The sequence below is a fragment of the Pantherophis guttatus genome, chromosome 10 (genome assembly GCF_059756535.1).
Source record: "Pantherophis guttatus breed Tessera chromosome 10, ASM5975653v1, whole genome shotgun sequence".
NCBI classification, from domain to species: Eukaryota; Metazoa; Chordata; class Lepidosauria; order Squamata; family Colubridae; genus Pantherophis; species Pantherophis guttatus.
This window is the reverse complement of record NC_142072.1, coordinates 21,430,208-21,456,400: the sequence shown is the minus strand read 5'-3', so window position 1 is coordinate 21,456,400 and position 26,193 is coordinate 21,430,208. Positions and strand designations below refer to the sequence as shown.

The following is a 26,193-nucleotide window of genomic DNA, read 5'->3' as shown; positions in this document are numbered from 1 at the left end:
TTACAGATTTCATCCCATACATGTGTATCAAATTGGAGCTGCCAAATTATAGGGCAACCACAAGTAATGCTAGTTTGATCCAGTGGTTAAGACACCAGGCTAGAAACCTGGGAGACCGTGAGTTCTAGTCCCGCCTTAGCTGGGTGACTTTGGGCCAGTCTCTCCCTTTCTCTCAGCCCAACCCACCTCCACAGGGTGTTGTGGAGAAAATAGGAGGAGGAAGGTATGTGGAATATATTTGCTACCTTGGGTTGTTCGTAAAAAATAATAGAGATAGAAATAAATAAATAAGCCCCAGTAAACTCTAATTCTTGGCTGTGATTTCGTGGTCACTTGGATCTTTGTGGGCCAGCCTAGAAGCTTTCATCCAAACCATGCAGGTTCTAACCAGAGGTTCCTTTTTCTGCTGGAGACACTGGCTGAATTTGCACAACAAGCTGCATGGTTCCCAAATTAATCTATTTGCTAGATTCATTCTCAATATAAAATGTTGAAGTAACAAAACAGAACGTGTGTTTTAGTGTCACATGCTGAGAGAGAGAGAGAGAGAGAGAGAGAGAGAGAGAGATGCTTAAACTTATTGTGTATATATTTAGAGATTTTAATGTGTAAAACAATCTGAGCTGTTTTACGCTTTGTTGTTCCAATCCAAGTATGATCAGGGGATCAACAAAACAAAACAAAACACCCAACCTCATGATGGAAAGTCCTGATGATGCAATCAAAGTCCCATCCCTTTTATTGTGTGTGTGTGTGATGAATGTGGAAACAGGAGTAGGTCTTCAGCTGCATGGCTGCGGCAGCCATCTTAATTTTGGGATTTGCCCCCACAACTCCCCACTCTGCCATCTGGGGTATTTAAAATATCAGCAACTGGCTTGGGGATCCCAGGACAGAGCAAGCCTCATGGTTACATGAGGTTAACTGAGTGAACTCTCTGCATAGCTTCCCCCCACCCCCACCCCCACCCCCACCCCACCATTTGTGGGTTATTTTATCTTTTGAATTTATTTTGGTTCTGTTTTTAATCAGTTTTTGTCTGTTGAAATTGTTTTAGTGTATACACCACCTAGTCACTAGGTGAGATGGGCAGCTATGCGCACACACACATACAAAAGAGAGAGAGATGATTAATAGAGAGATGATAGAGAGTGGATGGATGGATGGATGGATGGATGGATGGATGGATGGATAGAGATAGATAGATAGATAGATAGATAGATAGATAGATAGATAGATAGATAGATAGATAGATAGTAGAGAGAGAAATGATGGATAGATAGAGAGAGAGAGAGAGCAATGATGGATAGTTAGATGATAGATAGATAAATAGATAGATGATAGATAGATAGATAGATAGATGATAGAGAAAGAGAGAAATGATGGATGGATAGATGGATAGATAGATAGATAGATAGATAGATAGATAGATAGATAGATAGATAGATAGATAATGGATGGATGGATGGATGGATGGATGGATGGATGGATAGAGATAGATAGATGATAGATAGATAGATAGATAGATAGATAGATAGATAGATAGATAGATAGATAGATAGATATAGATAGATAGATAGAGAAAGAGAGAAATGATGGATAGATAGATGATAGATAGATAGATAGTAGATAGATAGATAGATAGATAGATAGATAGATAGATAGATAGATAGATAGATAGATAGATAGATAGATAGATAATGGATGGATGGATGGATGGATGGATAGAGATAGATAGATAGATAGATAGATAGATAGATAGATAGATAGATAGACAGACAGATAGATAGATGATAGATAGATAGATAGATAGATAGATAGATAGATAGATAGATAGATATAGATAGATAGAGAAAGAGAGAAATGATGGATAGATAGATGATAGATAGATAGATAGTAGATAGATAGATAGATAGATAGATAGATAGATAGATAGATAGATAGATAATGGATGGATGGATGGATGGATGGATGGATGGATGGATGGATGGATACAGACAGACAGACAGAAAGACAGACAGACTCTATTCCAGTCCCACACCTTCCCCAACCTGACACTTCTTGAGATGCTGTAATTACAACTCACCCAGTTGAAATTCTCACCCAGATGGCCAAATCCTACACATTTAAAAGGTGTCAAGTTGAGGATGAGCACCTTACTGTCTCTGATGAAATGTCTAGCAGGCCCTGGAAATATGGGGGAGGAAACAGGACGGGTTGCAAAAGAAACACTTCGGCCCCAAGAAGTGGGGGGAGGAAGAAACATAAGAAAGAGACTCTGACTTAGGTATAAGTAGATCTGGAGAATTGCTGTGGCGGTCTTTCAAGATTCTGTCTCATTATCTTTATTAAGAACAAAGATTTCTCCAGAAAACCAAGTGGTTCTTGCTTCTATCAGCATTGCATAAGCGTTAGAAAATGGGCATAGTTCTGCTTATTGTGTGTATGTGTCAGTCTTGCCCCAGCTTGGTCTCTTAAGCAAGAACGACCCTCGACTCCATTGGGTGTGGAAAGGTTTACTTTATATTAAAGGTCTAGTACAGTGTTTCTCAACCTTGGTAGCTTGAAGATGGATGGACTTCAACTCCCAGAATCCCCCAGCCAGCAGCGCTGGCTGGGGGATTCTGGGAGTTGAAGTCCATCCATCTTCAAGCTACCAAGGTTGAGAAACACTGGTCTAGTAGATTACAAATATAGCAAATCCAGAACTGAAGTTTGTCTGTCAAAACTTCCATGGTTAACTTTTTCCCGCTTTGTCCCTTCCCATTGCTGGTCCCCACCCTCACCCCCCCATTGTCCAATCATATTCAAAGAAATTGTTTTCGGAATGGTCTCTTCAACTGTAGACTGGGCGATGCAGAGCTGCATGCCATTCCCAGCTGGGTGACCTTGACATTGTGTCTGTAAAAAGTACGATGAGTCGTTAGCTTTCCCCCTCCCCTCCGACTCCCTCCCCCCAGTGGTGGGTTGCCTCCGGTTCGTACCGGTTCTATAGAACCGGTAGTGAAACCGGCGGGAGGCTCCGCCCACCGACCCCGACGTCATCAGAACGCTTCTGTGCATGCGCAGAAGAGCGTGCGAGCGAGGGAAGCAAGTGCGCACGCATGGCCCCGTTGCAAACCGATAATAAAGGTAAGTAGAATCCACCCCTGCCCCCCCCCCAGACTGGCAGCTAACAAGTGTGAAACTCAGCAAAAGATGGCAGCTCGGAGAGGATGTTCAACTCCCCTCAACACCCCCAAATTCTGGAAGGGAAGAATCCAGTGGTGAAATCTGAACTGGTTTATTTATTTATTTATTTATTTATTTATTTATTTATTTATTTATTTATTTATTTATTTGTTCAATTTATATGCCGCCCTTCTCCGGAGACTCAGGGCGGCTTACAATGCGTTAAGCAATAGCCTTCATACTTTTGTATATACCTGCTTAGTAGGGCTTTCGCCCCCCCCCCCAAGTGGTGTTCTTTTTTATACAAAGTCAGCTTATTGCCCCCACAATCCGGGTCCTCATTTTACCTACCTCAAAAGGATGGAAGGCTTACTATCGGTTCACTGGCTGTGCATGCCCAGTTAGCATTATTTACTGCCGGTTTGGGTGAACCGGCCCGAACCAGTAGCATTTCACCCTGATAGAATCCAGAGAAAACTTCAGCCCCTGATTCTCCTGCTTTCATCAATGGTCTCTGGAATTGGCCACAGGTGGTGATCTCTCCTAGCCTCTCTTTGCCTGATTTTTCATCCCTGGATTCTTTTCAGTCTGACTCCAGCTTTAATCATCAGTTGCTTTTGACAAATAGTTAAGAGATTCAGGCGGCTTTAAGGAAATGTCTAAAAATATCCTTCCTCCAACAACATCAGCCTTGATTAAAGTCCTTTTCAGAGAGGATGGATCTGGATCAAAGCCTCTGGTCATGAGGTAGCCTTTTGCCCCCATCTCCATTTCATTTCAGCTGCTGAGTATCAAAGGAGGCGAGCTGAGAGATGCATGGTGGACACTCTATTTTAAAAATATTTAAAAGCTTAAATTTGAGCTCCTGGTACCTTATTCATATAGCCACAGCAAGGAGCCCTTTGGTAAAACTTCTCCCTTTTTAATCATCTCCTTTGCTCATTTCTATGAGCCACCATAGAGATATTGTGGAGGGGTCTCAAAGAAGAGATTTTTCCCAAAACTCGCAAGTTGTAGACACCAGCAAACAAAAAAAAAAAACCCCACACATATATAAAAAGTGGATTTATAAAGTCCTGGGCCCATTGCCAGAGGCCTTGGCAAGCTGATGAGCAAAAATAAAGACTTCTGTCAAAGCTCCTTTTGCTGTTGACTCTTGTAGAATAGGGACTCAAAAGCTCCTTGGGCAGCTGAGATGCCCAAGATACAGAGAGGGTTCAAGTTTTTGCCCCCATCTCCATTTCATTTCAGCTGCTGAGTATCAAAGGAGGCGAGCTGAGAGATGCATGGTGGACACTCTATTTTAAAAATATTTAAAAGCTTAAATTTGAGCTCCTGGTACCTTATTCATATAGCCACAGCAAGGAGCCCTTTGGTAAAACTTGTAGAATAAGGCCTCTTTCCATTTAAGGACCACTTTGCTTTGTTCGGTACACTGCCCACTTCCCTCTCCATGACAAATCAGTTGTCCACTAAGCTGTCTCATAAACTCCAATCCTACCACAGCAAAAAGGTTGGCATCATGTCAAGGATTTTTTGTCATACTTCCTAAGCACTGATTTTATCTAACTGGTATTTTCTGTCCAGCTTGCCTTACATGACACCAAAGACGCCCTTAGAAAGAAATTTTGTTGTTGTTAGTTGCAAAGTCGTGTCCGATCCATTGCGACCCATGGACAATGTTCCTCCAGGCCTTCCTGTCCTCTACGATCCTCTGGAGTCCATTTAAGCTCACGCCTACTGCTTCAGTGACTCCATCCAGCCACCTTGTTCTCCGTCGTCCCATTCTTCTTTTGCCCTCAATCTTTCCCAGCATTAGGCTCTTCTCCAGTGAGTCCTTCCTTCTCATTAGGTGGCCAAAGTATTTGAGTTTCATCTTCAAGATCTGGCCTTCTAAAGAGCAGTCAGGGTTGATCTCCTCTAGGACGGATCGGTTTGATCGCCTTGCAATCCAAGGGACTTGGAGGAGTCTTCTCCAGCACCAGAGTTCAAAGGCCTCAATTCTTTGGCGCTCAGCCTTCCTTATGATCCAACTTTCACAGCCATACATTGCAACTGGGAAAACCGTAGCCTTGACTATACACACTTTTGTTGGCAGGGTGTTGTCTCTGCTTTTTAGTATGCTGTCTAGATTTGCCATAGCTTTCCACCCCAGGAGCAAGCGTCTTTTAATTTCTTGGCTACAGTCGCCATCTGTGGTGATCTTCCATGGGTGAAGAACATCTAAAGCTTATTTCAGGATATACCAGTAATAATGATGATGTTTCCCTGATGTCACCAAACCATAATTTTCAGTAGCCCCACTCAGCATAGCCTATACTATAGTAAGAATGCTGGGAATTGTAACATCCAGATACACATGTGACTTCTAATTACACCCATTAGTAGAAGTCAACCTTGAATACCTAATAGGAAAGACTAGAGACACCTGTTCACAGAATGGCTGCCGCGTAGAGGTGACTGGTTCCTGAAATCCATTTATGACAAGACAAGCCCTGCTCCTTTCTTGTTTTCCTCTCTTCTCCGCACCTCACTCCCCGATGGCCCTGCCTCTGATGTAGAGCCCTCATCCGGGCCTTCCCCAGCCTCCAGGACTGGCCCATGTTCTTCCTCAGCCTCATTGCTGTCCGACTCCTCTGCTAGCTCTGCAGGCTGCTGGCAGACCACAACACAATGTTCTTCCCCTGGAGTGGGGTGGGAATGGAGATTTTGAAGTATCCTTCACCAGCAATGCCCACCAAGCCATGCCCACAGAACCGGTAGTTTAAAAAAAATTGGATTTGACCACTGGTTCCTATGGTATCTTTCCAGAGTCGAGGATTGAACTTTTCATGAAAGCTGTATCTGTGGCCCTGCCATTCTAGACTCTTAACATTATCCTTTTTTTGTAGGTGCTGGGTCTTCCTCTTCCCCTGACCCACAGAGAGCAGGATGAGTGGCCTACTTGCCCGGTGATGACACCATGAAGAGCTACCATGGGGACCGCAACCAGTCACGAGAACACCCTTGCCACTGCATCCCAGAGGCCTGCGACCAGCCAATGGAATACATCCACCATAGCCAGGAATCTCGCCAGCCATACCTCCTCAGTCCCAGTGAGCCTTATTCCTTGGACCACTACTGCTCATCCCGGAGCTCTGCTGACCCTCCCCTCAGCCTAACTGAACCACTTTCTGCTGCCAGCAGTAGCAGCACCTTTCCTAGAATGCACCACACACCTCAACAGTACGACTCCTGTGACGAGTGCATGGCGGCCGCCCATCCTTCCGGCAAGATCAACCGGCTGCCCCCCACTCTCCTGGACCAGTTCGAGAAGCAGCTGCCTCTTCACCACGACGGCTTCCACACCCTGCAGTACCAGCGGGCCAGCAGCACAGAACAGCCACGCAGTGAGAGTCCCAGCCGCATCCGGCATCTCGTCCATTCCGTCCAGAAGCTCTTTGCCAAGTCACATTCCCTGGAAGCCCCATCCAAGCGGGAGTACAACGGCACCAAGATGGAAGGGCGGGGCACCGAGGGAGGGTACCACCACCACCACCCTCACCACCACCGCCAGTCGCGGCACGGCAAGCGTAGCAAAAGCAAAGACCGGAAGATGGATTCCTCGTCGTCTTCTTCCCGCCATCGGAACAAGATGATGGGCTGGTGGAGCTCCGATGATAACCTGGACAGTGATAGCAGCTACATGGTGTCCGGAAGACAACATGCTGTTGACCAGAGCACCCAGTACTGTGTGGACACCCCTGAAAGTGCCTTCCGAGACTTGACTTTGAAGGGTCTCAAAAGTGGAGGTGGAGAAGGCAAGTGTTTAGCCTGTGCAGGAATGTCCATGTCCTTGGATGGCCAGACTCTCAAGAGGAGTTCTTGGCATACGATGACGGTCAGCCAAGCACGGGAGGCTTATCCCAGCTCAGGAGGAGGCCCAGAAAAAGCCTTGATGCTTCAAGAGGCCAAGGCCAAGGATCGGTCCTATCATTATCTTCAGGTAAGGAGGTGGGTAGACCGTTCAGGGTGTCCATCTTATACCTTCGATTCTAATTTGATGGGTTATTCAGATATCGGTAGTCCTTGACTTTCAACCAGTCACTTAGCATCCTCTGAAGTTATGACAGATCCCCCAAAAGATATTTATGACTCAGTCCAAAATCCTGCCCCTCCTCCATGATCACAACTTACAACTGTAAATTGGACAGGCTCTATGATGGTCGTAAGCCAAGCGCTACCTATTCATAACTGTACTGAGCCATATTGCCATCAGTTTCCTAGGTCTACCTTTTTCAATCTGTATTTTTTTTTTTATTTGATTTATATGCCGCCCTTTTCCGGAGACTCAGGGCGGCTTACAATGCGCTAAGCAATAGCCTTCATCCTTTTTGTATATTTATACAAAGTCAGCTTATTGCCCCCACAAACTGGGTCCTCAATTTACCTAACTTAGAAAGGATGGAAGGCTGAGTCAACCTTGAGCCTGGCGAGATTCGATCTTACTTTAATTGCAGGCAGCTGGTCTTAATAACAGGGTGCTTTAGACCACTGTACTACCAAGGCTCTTTTTTGATTACAACTTCCAAATTCTAGTCAGTAGGACCAGATCCATCTGGCTAATCCAGAACTATGCTGGCTGGAGAATTCTGGGAGTTGAAGTCCACAAGTCTTAAAGCTGCCAAGTTTGAAGATCTCTGGGCTAATCCCATGTTTGGGAAATTGCGTTCTGTATCTTTGTTGTGTTCAGCCTTTTCACTGTGAGATGACATAAGAGTCTTAAACTGAGCAGGAGATTGTATTATGTTTATTTCGTCCTGAGCTCCTCCTTGTTCCCATTGGAGATGCCCCGGGAGTGTGAAGCATTCACACTCTGAATGCTTCACACTCCCGGGGTATCTCCAATGGGAACAAGGAGGAGCTCAGGACGAAATAAGCATTGTAGGGTCCTTGGTGCTCTATGAGCTAGGTGGTTTTCTTTCAGACGTTTCATTACCAAACTATGTAACATGATCAGTGCAAAATAAGCATTGTAATGTCTTGATACAACCTCGGTCCTTTCTGACTATGCCCCAGGGTGCTGCACAAACATATATAAGAGATGCAGCTGACATCACAACATGACAGCACTAATTTTGTCGTTCCGATGAATTCTTGCAGATAATTCTGTAGTCCTGTCATTCAATAGCTTAGTCCAGGGGTCAGGAAACTGTGGCTCTGGAGCCACATGTAGCTCTTTCACCCCTCTGCTGCAGCTCCCTGTGACTCAAAATATGCATCACAACCGCCTATATGTGACACCCACTGGCATGCAATTTATTAAGCTTTTCAACCCCCGGTAGGCCAACCATGGATAAATCCAAGAAAAGAAAAGTTTCAGAAGAAAACAGAATGTTTAATTCAACTACATATGCTAGTTTTGTGGCAGCTCAAGAAATAGTCAGGCATGGGACGGGTTTTGTGGCTCCCGGTGTTTTCTTTTCTGTGGGAAACGGGTCCAAATGGCTCTTTGAGTGTTTAAGGTTGCAGACCCCTGGGTTAGTCCTACAACATATTTTGCCAATAAAAACCTAACGGATGCTTTCGTACAATACGGCCATACACTGGCTAGTTTTTAACCTTGCTTGGCCTTTTTCTTTTTTTTTAATTTAGCATGCTAATGAAAACCATTTTATTTGATTAATTTATGGCTCACCATCTAACCCTAGAAACCGAATAATAAGATGAAGCATGTCCTGTGAAGCAGCCAAAAATTGCATTGTTCTGTGTTAGCTGGGAGAAAAATATATATACATATTTTACCATTTTGTCTGCTATAGTTTTGGGACTAAATTCCAGTGAGCTACTACTGTTAGCTTATTTGCTTTTGTGTTTGTTTGTTTTTTATTATTATAATATTTACTTTTCAAAATTTTGTTTTTTTTTTAAATATATACTATATTTGTTGTTTTTTAATGTGTGGTTTTATCCATTGTTTGTGTACCGCTCAGTCGCCTTTGGTGGGATGGGCAGCTATATGAATTTGATTACTAAATGAATAAATACCAGTGTGTGACATTTGAGATAAGACATTTCACCAGGTCAGCTGTAGCCCCAGGAGTTGCATTGGTATTCACACAACACCAATCTAGCGTATATATTTGTGCATGCAGCACAGTGGTGAAATCCAAATTTTTTTACTACCAGTTCTGCGGGTGTGGCGTAGTGGGTGTGGCGTGGCTTGGTGGGCGTGGCAGGGGAAGGATACTGCAAAATCTCCATTCCCTCCCCACTCCTTGGGGAAGGATACTGCAAAATCCCCATTCCCTCCCTACTCCTGGGGGAAGGATATTGCAAAATCTCCATTCCCACCCAACTCCAGGGGAACGATACTGCAAAATCCCCATTCCCACCCCACTCTGGGGCCAGCCAGAGGTGGCATTTGCCAGTTCTCCAAACTACTCAAAATTTCCGCTACCGGTTCTCCAGAACCTGTCAGAACCTGCTGGATTTCACCCCTGATGCAGCACATTTAGCTTGGTTAGTTTTAACTTTAGTTTTGCTTTTATGGCTTAGTGGGCTGTGGTGAGCCTAACCTCTTTTAATTTATGGTTCACTGCATTGTACAAGCCTTGAAAATCGGTCCCTCTCTGAGAGAGATGGACAGATCATAATCATAAGTTTATTTATCAAGCATATATAAGATAACAGGTAAAAGTATAAACACAATTTGAATACATGAAAAGAGTAAGTAAAAAGGAATATTAGGGCAGGGACGGTAGGCATGCTGGTGCACTTATGCACGACCCTAATAATAATAATAATAATAATAATAATAATAATAATAATAATAACAACAACAACAACAACAACAACAATAATAATAATAAACTTTATTAATATTAAATACTAATATAAATATTAATAATATAATATAAAAATATAATATAAATATTAATAGTAATATTAAATAATAGTTAATAATAATAACAGTTTCTAGGTCCTTGGTTAGGACTCGAGCTGCTGAGTTATTAACCAAAGGCTGTGAATCTCACTAAAGATTAAATAATAATAATAATAATAATAATAATAATAATAATAATAGGCAGTGCTCAGGGACTAATTCCCTGATATCAGCAACTGAGGAAAAATTTTGCACAACTGCTGATTGGCCCCTCCCAGATTCCGTAGTGATTTTTAAAAACAATGCTAAAATACTGCATGGATTTCTCTGTGAAAATATCGTTTCTTCTGAGGTACGATTGGTTGTTTTTGTTGCTTTCCCGAAAGGGCCTGGAGACAGTGGTGTTGTCAGCAGGACCGGGCACTGTCACAAAGGGAGATGGAGCTCATCAAGTGCTTGATCTGATTGTGTTTCTACTGCCATGGGGGTTGTGTTCTGTTAGGTTCTGAATTTTTAATATTGTAAGCCACCAGGAACCACCTGCGGGTGAGTCGGGCAACCTTATAAATTTGTTTAGTAATCTTGTTTAATAACAATGGATATGACTATGAGGTTACTGGTTCTACCATGGGCTTTGTCTACTTAATTCATGGTAGCTGTGCTTACAGCAGTGGTGAAATTCAGATTTATTTTTTTTACTACCGGTTCTGTGGGCGTGGCTTGGTGGGCGTGGTGTGGCTTGGTGGGCGTGGCTTGGTGGGCGTGGCAGGGGAAGGATACTGCAAAATCCCCATTCCCTCCCCACTCCTGGAGGAAGGATATTGCAAAATCTACATTCCTACCCCACTCCAGGGGAAGGATGCTGCAAAATCCCTATTCCCTCCCCACTCCTGAAGGAAGGATATTTAATTTAATTTAATTAATTAAATTTATATGCCGCCCCTCTCCAAAGACTCAGGGCGGCACTCCTGGAGGAAGGATATTGCAAAATCTCCGTTCCCTCCCCACTCCTGGAGGAAGGATATTGCAAAATCTCCATTTCCACCCCGTTCCAGGGGAAGGATACTGCAAAATCCCCATTCCCTCCCCACTCCTGAGGGAAGGATACTGCAAAATCCCCATTCCCTCCCCACTCCTGGAGGAAGGATATTGCAAAATCTCCATTCCCACCCCACTCTGGGGCCAGCCCAGAGGTGGTATTTGCCGGTTCTCCGAACTACTCAAAATTTCCATTATCGGTTCTCCAGAACCTTCCAGAACCTGCTGGATTTCACCCCGGCTTTCAATATGGAGGATGCCTAGTAAGGGTGGAAGAGACTTTTAACTAAAACCTACAACATAGAATCATAGAACATAGAACTTCAGAGGCCTTCTAATCCAACCCTCTGCTCAAGGCAGGAGACCTTATGCCATCCCAGTCAAATGGTTGTCCAGTCTATGTTTGAAAACCTCCAGTGATGGAGTGCCCACAATTCAGGGAGACAAGCGGTTTCATTAATTAATTGTTCTCACGGTCAAGAGAATTTCTCCTTAATTCTAGTTTGGACCTCTCTTTAACAAACTTCTACTCATCCTTGCCAAGCTTTCTTACCATGGGTCGATTCTTGGTCCATCTAATAAACTGTTGTGGCTCCGTTACCTGAGCCTGTGTCATTGGCAGGAGAGGACTCCGAGAGTGAAGGAGAGGAGTTGACAAGGCCTCCCTCTCCAGGACCCTCCTCTCTGGCAATGCCTTCGGTGTCCGCCGAAGGGCAAGAGATAGGGCCGGGGCCAAGCACGTACACGCAGCCACAGATGGACAGTGATGAGGGTAATGAGTCTTGGCTGGATCCACGCCAGCGTCGCAGAGATAAGCGCGTGCAACAGAAGAAAAGGTGTGCCCGAGATTAGGCTGAGTCACTGGACCACACCCCACAGGATATAAAAGGGAGCGTGGTGACCAGTCAAACCTTGTGACGAACAAAGCTGAAAGCTTCCACGCCATTCTGCATTGCCGGACTTTTGCTATAAACTGGATTATCTCTGGACTTGATTAACTCCGTAATTATTGAGCTGTTTCTTTTGATGTACCAGAAGTGGGGAGAAGTTATCTCTCCTCTTCGTAAGTAATAAACTCTTGGCAGGTTGTTGCCAAGTTCCGTTATCATAAGGAAAAGGATTTTGCCGGCTGGTTTGGTCTTTAACTCTTGAACATCTGTTGGTGTGTGTGCGTGTGGGACGGGGACAGAACATAAACGATCAAGGTCTGGAGAGTGAATCTCTTTCTACAGATAATCTTTCCAGCTCTCACAAATCTTCTTCTCTCTTTCTCTCCTTCCCCCTTCCTTTTCCCATGATGCAGGGGTGAAATGTAAAATTTATTACTACCGGTTCTGTGGGCGTGGTTGGGGGGGGGCAATGTGACTGGGTGGGCGCAGCCAACTTTTTTTTTTTTTTTAACTTTTCAAAGCATTTTTTTCTAATGCTTTGAAAAGCCTCTGCCGATTGGGAAACTCAGCTGGGATCATCAGAGAGGCATTTTAAAAAATATCTCTCTGCCAATCAGGCAACTCAGCTGGGATCGTCAGAGACTTTTCAAAGCATTTTTTTTACCACCTCTTCGGCCAAGAGGTTGCAGAAAAAAATGCTTTGAAAAGCCTCTGGCAATCCCAGCTGAGCCGCACGATCATCAGAGGCTTTTTTTTTACTTTTAAAAGCATTTTTTCGTCGGAAGAGGTTATAGAAAAAATGCTTTTAAAAGTAAAAAAAAAGAAAAAGCCTCTGATGATCCTGTGGCTCAGCTGGGCATGGTGGGGGGGGGGGCGCAGGGATTTTTGCTACCAGTTCTCCGAACCACCCGCCGCCATCGCTACCGGATTGGGCAATCCAGTCCGAACCAGTAGCATTTCACCCCTGCCATGATGCTCTACAGTTCTGCACATTGATGTTGCTGGTGATTAAAGAAATGTCAGGGCCATAATAACCTCTTCTCCCGAAAAGTAAAAAAGGGGGGAAAGCAGACAAAGGGAGAAAAACAAGTAGCAAGAGCTACTAGCTTGTATTGCAGAGAACGGCTATTGCACAGGGCTAATCAATGGTCTCCAAGTGATAATGAGGGAGAAAACAGAATAATAAGAGCAACCAGCAAACTGTCTGGGAGAAGACAATGAAAACATCTTTCCCGTGTCTGCTTTTTTAAAAAAATATTTTTTATTAAAGTTTTTTTAAAACAAAAAAAAAGAATTTTTTACAATTTCTGCATCTCCCTTACTTCAATTTACTGTTTATATATATATGATTCTGATATTGATTAAAAATATAAAAATAACAATGTACTCAATTTCAATCATACATTCGGTGTCAGTTCCATTTCCACTTGTTTGTTGCTATGTTTCAACTCCTGTATCTTCCTCGTTCAACCTTTCCTTGCCCTTTATACCTCTCCTCTAACCATTATACCATTTCTCCCATACCATGTAGTATTTTGTTTCCTCCTTATCTTGTATTTCTTTGTGAGTTTGTCCATCTCTGCACCCTCCAAAACTTTTCTAATCAAATTTTCTTCTGTTGGTATATTATTATTTTTCCAATTTTGTGCATATATTATTCTTGCTGCTGTCATAATATGTATGATTAAGTATTGTATTTTTTTGTCATATATCCATGGAAGTATTCCCATGTCTGTTTTCTAAGGTCAAGGCTCAAATATGACCAGGACTTGTTCCTCTCTCTAAACCCAAGAACAAGGAGTGAAATCCAGCAGGTTCTGACAGGTTCTGGAGAACCGGTAGCAGAAATTTTGAGAGCAGTTCAGAGAACCAGCAAATACTACCTCTGGCTGACCCCAGAGTGGGGTGGAAATGGAGATTTTGCAATATCCTTCTCCCAGGAGTGAGGAGGGAATGGAGATTTTGCAGTATCCTTCCCCTGGAGTGGGGTAGGAATGGAGATTTTGCAATATCCTTCTCCCAGGAGTGAGGAGGGAATGGAGATTTTGCAGTATCCTTCCCCTGGAGTGGGGTGGGAATGGAGATTTTGCAGTATCCTTCCCCTGCCATGCCCACCAAGCCACACCACGCCCACCAAGCCATGCCCACAGAACCGGTAGTTAAAAAAAATTGGATTTCACCACTGCCAAGAACCACACTGGTGTAGTGGTATAGTTGTTACACTAGGAGCAGAGAGGCCCAGGTTCTACTCCCTGCTCAGGGATGAGGATCATCAGATGACTTTGGACCAGTCCTTCCCTCTCAGCCTAGCCTATCTCACAGAGTTATTGCTTTTGGAGACAAATAGGAAGAGAGAACATTGTGCATCACTTTGAACTCCTGAAGGGGACATAAATCTCACAAATCAAATGTCAACCAGAGCTCAAGATGGATTAGAAAACACAAGATGGGTATTGTGGACTAGCACATATTCAGAGCATCATGTTGGGGAAGGCCATTCTAGATCAGGGTTGAGGATATTGATATACACCTGTTGTGTAGAATTCCAAGTGGCCTACTTAGGATAATTTTGAAAGCTCTTGAAACTTTTTGGTCATCCTGTCTTGCCTCCTAAATTGGACTACCAATTTACTTTGCTTTGTATTTAAATCCAGCCAGCCCTCAATTTAATCGTCCAATAGGTAAAGAGGTTCCATTAAAGCAAAATACCTGTTATTTCTAAATGAGAGTTTATGCATGTGTGTTTTACATATATTACACCTGCATAAAATGGGAAACAGGTCACGTATATTGACAGCACATGTATATTGATCGTATTTGTTCATTTAATCTAGTTTACTTTTTGGTTTGTCCAAACACAATTACATTCCTTCCTATGTTCACAAATTTGGGATCTTGGACCCACATCTGCCAATCTGCCAAATTCCAGCTAAATGTCAATATAAAGCTGAAATAGGTTCAGAGGGACATTAGATCTTTTCAGTGTGAAATCTGTTTCACCTACTAGATCAATGACACGTATTCCAACCTATCTTCTTGATATTATATTTCTCCAATCCAGGGGTGAAATGCTCCCGGTTCGGTCCGGTTAGCCTGAACCGGTAGTAAAAAATGTTTTTAAAAAAGTTCCGTCGAATCAGCTGAGCAACGCACAATCATCGGAACTTTTTTTTTTTTTTTACTTTTTAGGCATTTTTTTTTTACTACCGGTTCTCTGGAACCGGTAGTAAAAATGCTTTTAAAAAGGCTCCGACAATCACAGCTGTGCCGCGCGATCATCAGAGCCTTTTTTTACCTTTTAAAAGCTTTTTTTTACAACCTATTTGGCCGAATAGGTTGTAAAAAAATGCTTTTAAAAGTTTTAAAAAAGGCTCTGAAGATCACGCACCACAGCTGATCACACACACACACACGTGCGCTGTTCTAATTACCCCATACCTCCTTTTGGCATGCACTGCGCACAGGTGTGCACCCACACCTCGCATTTGGTGCGTGGTGGGCACTGTGCATGCGTGCATGCAGTGCGCACTTGGCACGCAGCGTGCATGCGCAGCCAGCAAACCAGTAGTAAACCAGTTCAGATTTCACCACTGTCTCCAATCACTCTTCCCCAGTCTGGTTGTATGATGAGTCTTTTGGACAGAGCTGGCTTCTGGGCATTTCTGAGTGTAATCACTTTTAATTATGAGACGCTGCTAGAAAAAGAAAAGAAATGGAACACTGAGAAGCAGTTAAATTCAAGCAGGGAATTTTTAATGGCACTGTGAAAAACTTTCTGTTCAGTTGTGTTGTGAAACTGGCTAGAGAACAGGCAAAATTTCCTCCTCCTTCTCCATTGTTGTTTGTTATTCAATTGCTAAGTCATGTCCAACTATTTATGCCCCCCTGGACCCTAGCACACCAGGCCCTCCTATCCTCCATTGTCTCCTAGAATTTTTATTTTATTTTACTTCAAATTTATATACCGCCCTTCTCCCTAGGGACTCAGGGCGGTGTACAGCCAAATAAAAACACATAATAAATACATTAAGAACAGATTAAAAGAAAATATCTCAATTTGGCCCAAAGTTTAAAAAGACAAACAAATTTAAAATCATTTGCCCAAATTCATGTTCTGTTAGGAAGCTTATGATCCACTTACAAGTGTATTCAGGTACTGCTAGCTGGTTTAGCTTAGAAAAATGTCTGGAATGATGGCGTTGAATGCTGAACTAATAGGTTACTAATTAAGCAATCAAATCGTACTAGGAAACGAATAAAACAATATAAATCATAGAGATACAAGCAACAAGGTTATAGTCATAAGTTTAGATAGATAGATAGATAGATAGATAGATAGATAGATAGATAGATAGATAGATAGATAGATAGATAGATAGATAATATGTATACATGTGTGTATATCTGTATATGGGTACATACAGGTAGTCCTCAGCTTATGACCATGATTGAGTCGATAACACTATTTAACTATCTCTTCCTCTGCCTTCCCCATCTCCATCTTTCTCAACATCAGAGTCTTTTCCGATGAGTCTTCTGTTCCCATTTAGTGGCCAAAGTATTTCAGCTTCAGCCTCGGAATCTGGACTTCCATAGAAGAGTCAGAGTTAAGTTCTTCTCCATATTTGCCCAAAGTGGGCAAGAAAATATTTCTTTCATGTTGTTTAAAAAAAAAAAAGAAAATTCAGTGGAATGGAATAAAGCTATTTTGATTCAAAACATGGCACAGTCTCGGAAAACACAACTTTAAAAACGCAGCAGCAACTGCAGTGTTTATTGGTTGCCGAGACAAAAAAAAAATGTGGCCTTTGGTGAATTTTCTATTTCTCCCCTAGCTACAAAGTTTGCATCACATGCTCACATTCTGCACCCAGCAGAGGCTGTACAGTTTGTGATGTGAGCCTACGCCACTGCAAAAGGCCAAAAGTACCGTCATTCTCATATTGATCTTCCCTTGATCACAGCAGCTCCTTCTTTTTGAACTGCGTGAAACAGAGTCAAAGTATTCCAGCTACAAAATACTTGGTTTCAGCTTTGCAACAATAATGCTAAAAGGGAAATGGAGAAACTAACTAACTTGGAAACTAAAGCAAGGAAAGAAGCAACCTAGAACTAAGGAAAAACTTCCTAATGGTGAGAGCAATCAACCAACGGAATGTCTTGCCATCAGAAGTTGTGGGTGCTCCATCACTGGAGGATTTCGGAAAGAGACTGGACAACCATTTATTTATTTATTTATTTATTTATTTATTTATTTATTTATTTATTTATTTATTTATTTATTTATTATTCATATTTCTATGCCGCCCACTCTCCGAGGACTCTGGGCGGCTTACACCAAAGACAGTATACTAAATAGCATATTGCCCCCAACAATCTGGGTCCTCATTTTACCCACCTCGAAAGGATGGAAGGCTGAGTCAACCTTGAGCCGGTGAGATTTGATCCGCTGATCTGCTGAACTAGCAGTCAGCTGAAGTAGCTGCAGTACTGCACTCTAACCACTGCGCCACCTCGGCTCATTTGTCTGAAATGGCATAGGGCAGGGGTGTCAAACTCAAGGATCTGGCCCACAGGGTGCTTAGATCTGGCCCACCTGGCCACCCTGGAAACAGTGAAGGACTGGCCCATGGTGCATCTGCCAGCAAAAACAGAGCTCAGGAGGGCCACATGTGGTCCTCGCAAGGTCCGTTTTCACTGGCAGAGGGTTGCAGGAGGCCATCCCAGCCGAAAACGGAGCTCAGGAGCCTGTTTTCACTGGCAAAGTGCTCGGGCCACAGGTGCCCCTGACAGGAGTGATGTCACACCCACCCCAGTCCCTCGAGGTCAAACACAATCCTGATGCAGCCCTCAATGAAATTGAGTTTGACACCGCTGGTATAGGTTCTTCTGCTTGAGCAGGGGGTTGAGCTAGAAGACCCCTGAGATCAGGGGTGAAATTCAGCAGGTTCTAACAGGTTCTGAAGAACCGGTAGCAGAAATTTTGAGCAGTTCGGAAAGCCAGCAAATACCACCTCTGGCTGGCCCCAGAGTGGGGAGGGAATGGGGATTTTGTGGTATCCTTCCCCTGGAGTGCGGTGGGAATGGAGATTTTGCAGTATCCTTCCCCTGCCACGCCCACCAAGCCACGCCCACAGAACCAGCAGTAAAAAAAAATGGATTTCACCACTGCCTGAGATCCCTTTCATTATTCTATGTTCCTTTAAGACAGAGGTTTCATTTCAGAACAGGAAATTATTTCTAGCTAAGATACTTTGGATCCTTTTCCTAAGCGATTAAATATTTAATAATAAGGAAAGGTGGAAGGGAAGAGGAGAGAAGAAGAGGATGACCAACAGCGTGGCGGGTGGGGCTGAAGGACGAGGTTAGGGACAGATCATCATGGAGAAAAATCTACCTGTGTGATCACTAGGAGTCAACAATGAGTTGTTGGCACATAATCAACCAGTCATGTTTAATAAATATTTCAAGGCAAATAATTAGAAGTCACACCGTCTTCTTTTACAAAGCATCAAATAATCTCCCGTAACACATTTATATCAATGTAGACCTTTCTGATGTGGTTTTATATACTGTAGATAAGATAACATTCCCCCAAATTACCAGATTTTCTGGGCAGAGAATTTTCTGTCACTTCCCAGAACTATGCTATATAAGAAATATATCAAGAATGTATTACTTTAACACCCTGCATTTTATGGTTTGCAAACTCTGATTTCCGCTAAAATGATAGCACCGGAGTGAGGAAATAGGATGCTTTCTGTCAAATCTGATGTCAGTTTCTTCTCTGAACCTTTTCTGCCTTTTATCAGTCCAGTTTTTTTTTTAAAAAAAAAAACTCTTCTATCGTGACTGAGGGCTGAAGGACCAGCCCAAAGCAGCAGTGACAGAATTGCTAACACTTTTCAACTTACAGTTCTGTTTTTCTGGGACGGAAAGAAAGACGGAATGATGTAGCTTGATTTATCCTCTTGAATGGAAATATCAGAATGCATACTGGGATTAGAATGTTCTTGGCCCAGGAGTGCTATTCAGCAGGTTCTGACAGGTTCTGGAGAATCTATAGCAGAAGTTTTGAGTAGTTCGGAGAACCGGAAAATATCACCTCTGGCTGGCCCCAGAGTGGGGTGGGAATGGAGATTTTGCAATATCCTTCCCCCAGGAGTGGGGAGGGAATGGGGATTTTGCAGTATCCTTCCCCCAGGAGTGGGGAGGGAATGGGAATTTTGCAGTATCCTTCCCCCAGGAGTGGGGAGGGAATGGGGACTTTGCAGTATCCTTCCCCTGGAGTGGGGTGGGAATCAGTAGTGGGTTTCAATTTTGTTTTGTGCATGTGCAAGCTTGCATGCACAACACTTCTGCGCATGCGCAGAAGCATCCGGGCAGGTGGGCAGAGCCTCCCACTGCCGCTGCTACCAGTTCGCCAGATCTGGGGCAAACCGGTAGCAACCCACCACTGGTGGGAATGGAGATTTTACAGTATTCTTCCCCTGAAGTGTGGTGGGAATGGAGATTTTGCAGTTTGCCATGCCCACCAAGCCACCCCCACAGAACCGGTAGTAAAAAAATTTGAATTCCACCACTGGTTGGTCCCCATCGTGACTATCTGCTTCAGTCTTCAATCACCATAGAAGAGTTTGGGGAGAAATAGAAAATCTACCAAAGGCCACATTTTTTTTTTCATCTTGGCAACCTGTTCACTGCAGGTTTGTAAAATTCTGCACTTAGTCAAGCATATTGTGTGTGTGTGTGTGTGTGTGTGTGTATAATTTTAATTACAAACTAAAAAGTAAAAGAAAGAAAAAAGAATAGAAAGGAATAGAAAGTGAAATAAAAAGAAAAGAAAGAGAAAACAAAAAAATAGGATAAAGAAACAGAAAAAAGATATATAAAGCACTTCATTACAACAATGTTAGAGAAATTTAACAACTCCAACTAGTTTGATGCAATGGACAACCTATTTGCACTTAACACCTCAACTGTCATGCTGATGTCTCCGATTGGTATTTGCTGTGGTCCACCAGCAGCCTGTGGAGCTGGCAGTAGAGTCGGACAGTGAGGAGGCTGGGGAGGAACATGGGCCAGTCCTGGAGTCTAGGGAAGGCTCGGACGAGGGCTCTGCATCATAGGCGGGGCCAGGGCCATCTAGAAGTTATGCACAGACTCCGGAGCCTCCAGAGTCAGACATAAGAGAGGCAGAGGGACAGGAGGAGCCTGTTCCTAGTGCGCACATGTGCAGAGCTGCCAGAAGGCAAGAACAGTTAAAACTAAAGGGACGACTCGGGAGTAAGGCCTGGAGATGATTGGCCCCTCCCATAAGGCTTAAAAGAGGAAGAAAGGCAGATGGGCACTTTGCAGGAAAACAACGTTGTTAATTCTGTTCCCAGTCAGCATCTCTGTTTGATTCTGGACTCCATGTGGCTTTGCCAAGTAGGTCTTTGGCAGCGTGTCAAGGGAGATAAAGGTTGGTGATTATCCCGAAGGACTTCTCCTGAAGGACTTTTTGCAACTAATTGGGACTCAGCTGTGAATGAGCGTAATTCACAGCTGTTGCAATAAAAAAGGTTTTTGGGAATACTCATGTGTTTGTTTGTTTTTTAATTTGATTTATATGCCGCCCTTCTCCGGAGACTCAAGGCGGCTTACAATGCATTAAGCAATGATTTAATGATTAAGGAAGCCTAGATCACAACAGTATTCCCCAGAAGTGTGGGCATGACGAATCCCAGAATTTCTGCAAATTGTAATCCCAAAACATCTGGAAATTTACTAGGTTGGAAAAAGTCTTCACATTCCCTTTCAAATATCTCAATTTACTTTCACAAGAACCATAGTAGGATTCTGGTTGTGAGGGACAGAATGGAAAAATTGAAGTGGTTCTTAGTTCACTGCAGATATCGTTTTCAGCTTCAACCACTTGACAAAGTTGTTATAAAGATAAAGATAAAATAAAAGACAAGTAAGCTTGCTTTAGCAATTAGAAGAAAAGCATCTCAGAAGTTCAATTAATAATGATTATACTGGATTTAGTTCTTTGACATTTTATTTTTTTCCCCATCTACATTCTGTCTATGTGTGTCTAATGAATGAATGTCCTCTGAAAATGTCCAGGATTTGGCAATTGTCTTGAATCAAAAATTGGATGGCTTTGTACCATACACTCTACTTAATTACTGCATTAACCCATTTCCTGGGTCAACACAATACAATGAATCTTAACCCAACCAAAGGGGCTAAAGCTCTTCCACAGAAAAATTTAAGATGAACATTAGCCAAGTTTACCATGATGAGCAAAAACTGGATCGTTGTTTGACTTGCTTAAATAAATTTTGTGAACACAGCAGTAAATTTCCCTCCTCTACACCTTTCCATTTTTTTTCATGATTTGTTGTCTCTTAATTAGTTTAATAGTCTTGGCCATAGGCCAAAACTGAACAAGATTAGAAATAAGGCAGGGAGGAGAAGAGAAACAATAATTTAAAATATTGATTACTATTTCCTGCATGAGTAGTTACTGATTGGCTTCCATCTTTCTGCTGCAAAAGAATATGTTCTGTGAAAATTCATGCTCAATAAATGACCCAAAAATGTGCTGATGGACAGGCAGGCAGGCAGGCAGGCAGATAATTCAAACTCAGGAACAGAATAAGTTGCATTCACGTGTATATGTTTTTGGATACTATTTTCCCTGAAAATGTATTTATGGAAGTGTAATACTAATTTTGACACTGAGAGCTAGATCCAACATCATCCCTGCATATGGTTCAGGCATCTGCTATTTCAGGTGATTTACTTTTCCTTGAAAAATCAAATCTGAATCAAGTGATATTCCCTTTCATCAGTTTCCTATTCAGTAACTATACCAGAATTTTCATGGGGTTGCCTTGGACAAGTATTCAGATTGGTTGGTTGGTTGGTTGGTTGGTTGGTTGGTTGGTTGGTTGGTTAGTTGGTTGGTTGGTTGGTTGGTTGGCTGGCTGGCTGGTTGGTTGGTTGATTGGTTGATTGACTGATTGATTGATTGATTGATTGATTGATTGATTGATTATGTGGCGTTAAGTCATGTTCATCTCCTGATGACCACATAGGTAAATTTTGTCTATGATGATCTATCTCTAACATGTTCTTTCAAGTTCCTAACGGTGCAATTATCATCAACATAACTAAGTCCATCCACTTTGCTACTGGTTGTTCTCTTCCTTTTCTTTCTGCCTTTCCAAGCATTAAAGCATTTCCAGAGAAATGAGTTTACTTAAAGTAAGAAAATTTGGACCTGGTCACTTGGGCCTTAAGTGAAAACTCTTTGTTTGATGATCCATCAGTTCAATTTCTATCCATGGTGTTATCTGGAGTCTTCTCCAACACCCAAGTTGAAAGTTGCCAATACTCTACTGATACGGCTTCTTTAAAGCCCAATAAATATTCAGAAAATGACCAAAATGAACATAGCAACTCTATTCCTCTTAAGTGTATCCTATTTTATAGCAGGTTACTGCTCATGTCAGCCTGTCTCTGATCCTGAGACTTGTTGTGTGCCAAGGACAGGGTATTTTTAAAAATGGGATTAAGGAGGTTGGTGGGATAAAGTAGTGTTTACTGGAACCATTAGAGGGAGTGTGGTGGCCTAGTGGTTAAGACACTGAGCTTGTTGACCTGAAAGTTAACAGTTCAAGACCCAAGCACCGTATGATAAGATGAGCACCCGTTTTTGCCCCAGTTCCTGCCAACCCAGCAATGTGAAACCTAGCAATGTGAAAGCATGCAAATGTGAGTAGCAATAGCAATAAGACACTCTGGGTCCTCATTTTATCGACCTCGGAAGGATAGAAGTCTGAGTCAACCATGAACCTAGTGAGATTCGAACTGACAAATTGCAGGCAGCCAGCAGGCAGCAGAAGTAGCCTGCAGTACTGCATTCTAACCACTGCGCCACCATGGCTCGTTAGATAAATAGATTAGTAGATAAATAGGTACCACTTCAGTGGGAAGGTAACAGTGTTCCCTGCACCTCGGCATATAGTCATGCTGGCCACATGACCACGGAAGCATTTTCAGACAACATTGGCTACCTCAGCTAGGAAATAGAGATGAGCACCATCCCCTAGAGTTAGACATGACTGGACAGAAAATCTTTTATCTTTTTTTAGAGCCATTAAAGATGAGCCAGGTGGAAAAAGAGTGTTGGAGAGGAATCACAGAATCATGGAGCTGGAATGGAACTAAGGGATCCTCAAATTCAGCCTCTGTTTCAAAAATCCCAGTGAAGAAGGGAAAGAAGCCATTCACTGGGACACACATTCCACTGATCGGCAGTTTTTACAGTCAAAAAAGAGCTAAGATAAAAGTGACAGCTGAAAGGTAGCATTTAGTGCATAGGTGGGAATTTTTTTAGTAGGTTGGTACAAAAGGAACAATGCATCTCAGTTTCTCTCTCCAATATTCTAACGGCACTTCATAAAGTCTGCTTTAATTACAGCCAAGACCTCCCATAGAACTTCCTTCTGATCCAACATACCATGTGCTCTTCCTGCACAAAGTTTCTTCTTCCTTCAGGTGCCACAGGATGATTGGGGAGGATACCCAACATCGGGGAAGGACGGCGAGATCCCTTGTCGACGGATGCGGAGTGGCAGCTACATCAAGGCCATGGGAGATGATGACAGTGGGGACTCAGATACCAGCACCAAAGTGTCTCCCAAGGAGGTGGCCCGGCGTGAGGCATACCGCCGTTCATCCAGCGTAGATCAGGCCAGAACCAAGTAAGAAGTTAAGAAGGGTACCAATATTTCCTGGTTACTATGGGGGGAATGCTTAAGAAAGGATGAACATTCAACTGAGCTGTGGGCTATACATAAAGCACGCTCTCTTAACCAAGAACAAGAAGCCATAGGAAATCTGAGTGAGGTTTCCTAATACCTGTAGCAAAACTGATATATTATGGGGGAAGGCAAAGTGGGTAGGGGTAGAGGATAATGGTGTCTCTGTTCAGGGAAATCGTAGAAAGAGAGTAGCAGAAGAAGTCAGTTGAGAATGTGTTTGCTTGTTCCTGAACCCAGATTAGGAGCCAATTATTTTTCCTGACCTAAGTGAGACATGGGATACCTGAAGGAGTTGGTCAGAGTAGAAAAAAGCTAGCCTTCAGGACCATGGATAGCTCCAGACAGCCAAGTTGTCCCAACGATCTGCTGGTTTGTATCCTTCCTGAGACAGTCTTCCTCTTCCTTGACTTCCACCGCTTCCTGAGGAACTGAAAATCAGATCAAATCAAAATTTTATTATGGTAATTAATAACAAACATCAGAGCAATTTAATGATGGTCAATAAAGGGGAATATTTGTAGCTCAAGAGTTGAAATGAGGGGTCTTTGATGGTCTCTGAGCTTGATTGTTTTCTTGCAGATATTTCATGACCCAAACTAGGTAACATTATCAGTACTAAGCACTAATGATGTTACCTACTTTGGGTAATGAAATATCTGCAAGAAAACAACCAAGCTCAGAGAGCACCAAGGACCCCTTAATGTCAGACAGTCTGAAGTCTACTTATCTGGTCACTGACTCTCGCCTTCTGTGCTGTCCTAGAGCTAACATGGTACCATGTCAAGGGCCCCAAGTTCTCCAGAAACTGCTCTCTTTGGCAACCCAACTTCCTTCCTTATCAGAGAAGTGTTGAGGTCAAGTCTAGAATCACATTCTGTATAGCTGATTATTTTATCTTCCTGATTCATACAATTCTTATTCCTTAGTGCCTTAGTGCCACTATATATATATAGTATATAGTGTATATATATACATACATACATACATACATACATACACATATATATATATATATATATATATATATATATATATATATATATATATATATATATATATATATATATATATATATATATAGTGTTTACCGAGACACCTGGTCTACCCCAACATGTGGGAGGGAGCATTCTGCTCCCTTTCGCCTTTTGCCTGGTTTGTCGTGAATGCGACTGCTTGAGGGCTCCTGGATTGGAGCTGAAAGGTGAAAGGGAACAGAATGCCCTCTCCCACATGTTGGGGTAGACCAGGTGTCTTGGTAAACACTTAATCTTTCGCCTGGCTCAAGCTGATGAAGGGAGGAGAACTTGTGGCTCAGAAGGTTAATTCAACTGCCTAACATGCAGGAAGCCCGAGTAAGGGTATAGCTAGCTGATGAAAGCTAAAAAAGCTTGAAATAGATCTATACTAGTCTCCCTTTATTTCTTTATCAGCAAAATATAAATTTTATATCTATATCTATATCCAGTTTGAAATTAAGGAGCATACCAATACCCCTGCAAGGATTTACCTATTTTATAGGAGCAGAGAACTTGGCCATGTTAAATCAGCCAGTCCACTCAGCCTCCTTTCCATGTCTTCTGCTCCTCTCCTGCTATGGGGGTTTGTTCAGAAACCTTTCTTCCCCATGTCTCTCATTAGGTTTGCAAGTAGACACTATTCTGACTCATATATCTGTAACTGTCCCAGCTGCTGCACACCACCCCGAATCCGGCCACGGGGACAAGGGTATGGACGTTCCTTCACCACTGGGCAGGTGAGGTGGTTTTTCTCTTCCGTTCTTGGATGGTAGAAAGCTGACCAAGTAGAAGTGATGGACAGTCATGAGAAGTAACACCGATGTCAATTTAGCTGAGTGGAAATTGTGTCACATAACTTACGATATTATAACGGGATGACTGGGGTACGGAATATTGAGTGTCTGTCATTTTTTATCTCCTGCTTGTATTGAGAGTTTGTCATTGCTTTTTCTCCCTGCTTGTATAGTGGGATGATCAAATAAAAAAAATCAATTTAGGGCAAGGAGGCATTTGTTTGCATTTCATTGTCCCTTGTGAGATGCTTGCAAGTACAGCTTTTTTTTTTTCCTCCAGGGATGTTTCATTAAGAAATGCTCCACCAAGCAAGAAGAGAATTCTAGATCGCCCTTCTTTGTGGAGCAAAAGCTTTCTGGAACAAAAGCTAGCAATAGCAATAGCCCTTAGACTTATATACCACTCCATAGTGGTTAACAGCCAGTGGTGGGATTCAAGTAATTTAACAACCGGTTCTCTTCCCTAATGATTTCTTCCAACAACCACTTGCCAAACTGCTCAGAAAGTTAACAACCGGTTCTCCCGAAGTGGTGCGAACTGGCTGAATCCCACCACTGTATATAGCCCTCTCTAAGCAGTTGCCTCCAAAAATCTGGGTC

General features: G+C 42.8%; 1 protein-coding gene across 4 annotated transcripts in view; it reads left to right on the top strand.

The window, feature by feature from the left end:
* Positions 1-26,193, top strand: part of DLGAP3 (DLG associated protein 3) — a 307,850-nt gene that overhangs the window by 244,955 nt on the left and 36,702 nt on the right. For 2 of the 4 annotated variants that reach the window (XM_034413387.2, XM_034413386.2), the window contains exons 2-4: positions 6,063-7,156; positions 23,518-23,723; positions 25,470-25,536. In XM_034413387.2, coding sequence (XP_034269278.1) covers positions 6,134-7,156; positions 23,518-23,723; positions 25,470-25,536 — 1,296 coding nt within the window. In that variant the 5' untranslated portion in view covers positions 6,063-6,133. Of the gene's footprint in view, positions 1-6,062; positions 7,157-23,517; positions 23,724-25,421; positions 25,537-26,193 lie in introns of all 4 variants that reach the window. The other 2 variants (XM_034413385.2, XM_034413383.2) reach the window with 1 other exon arrangement.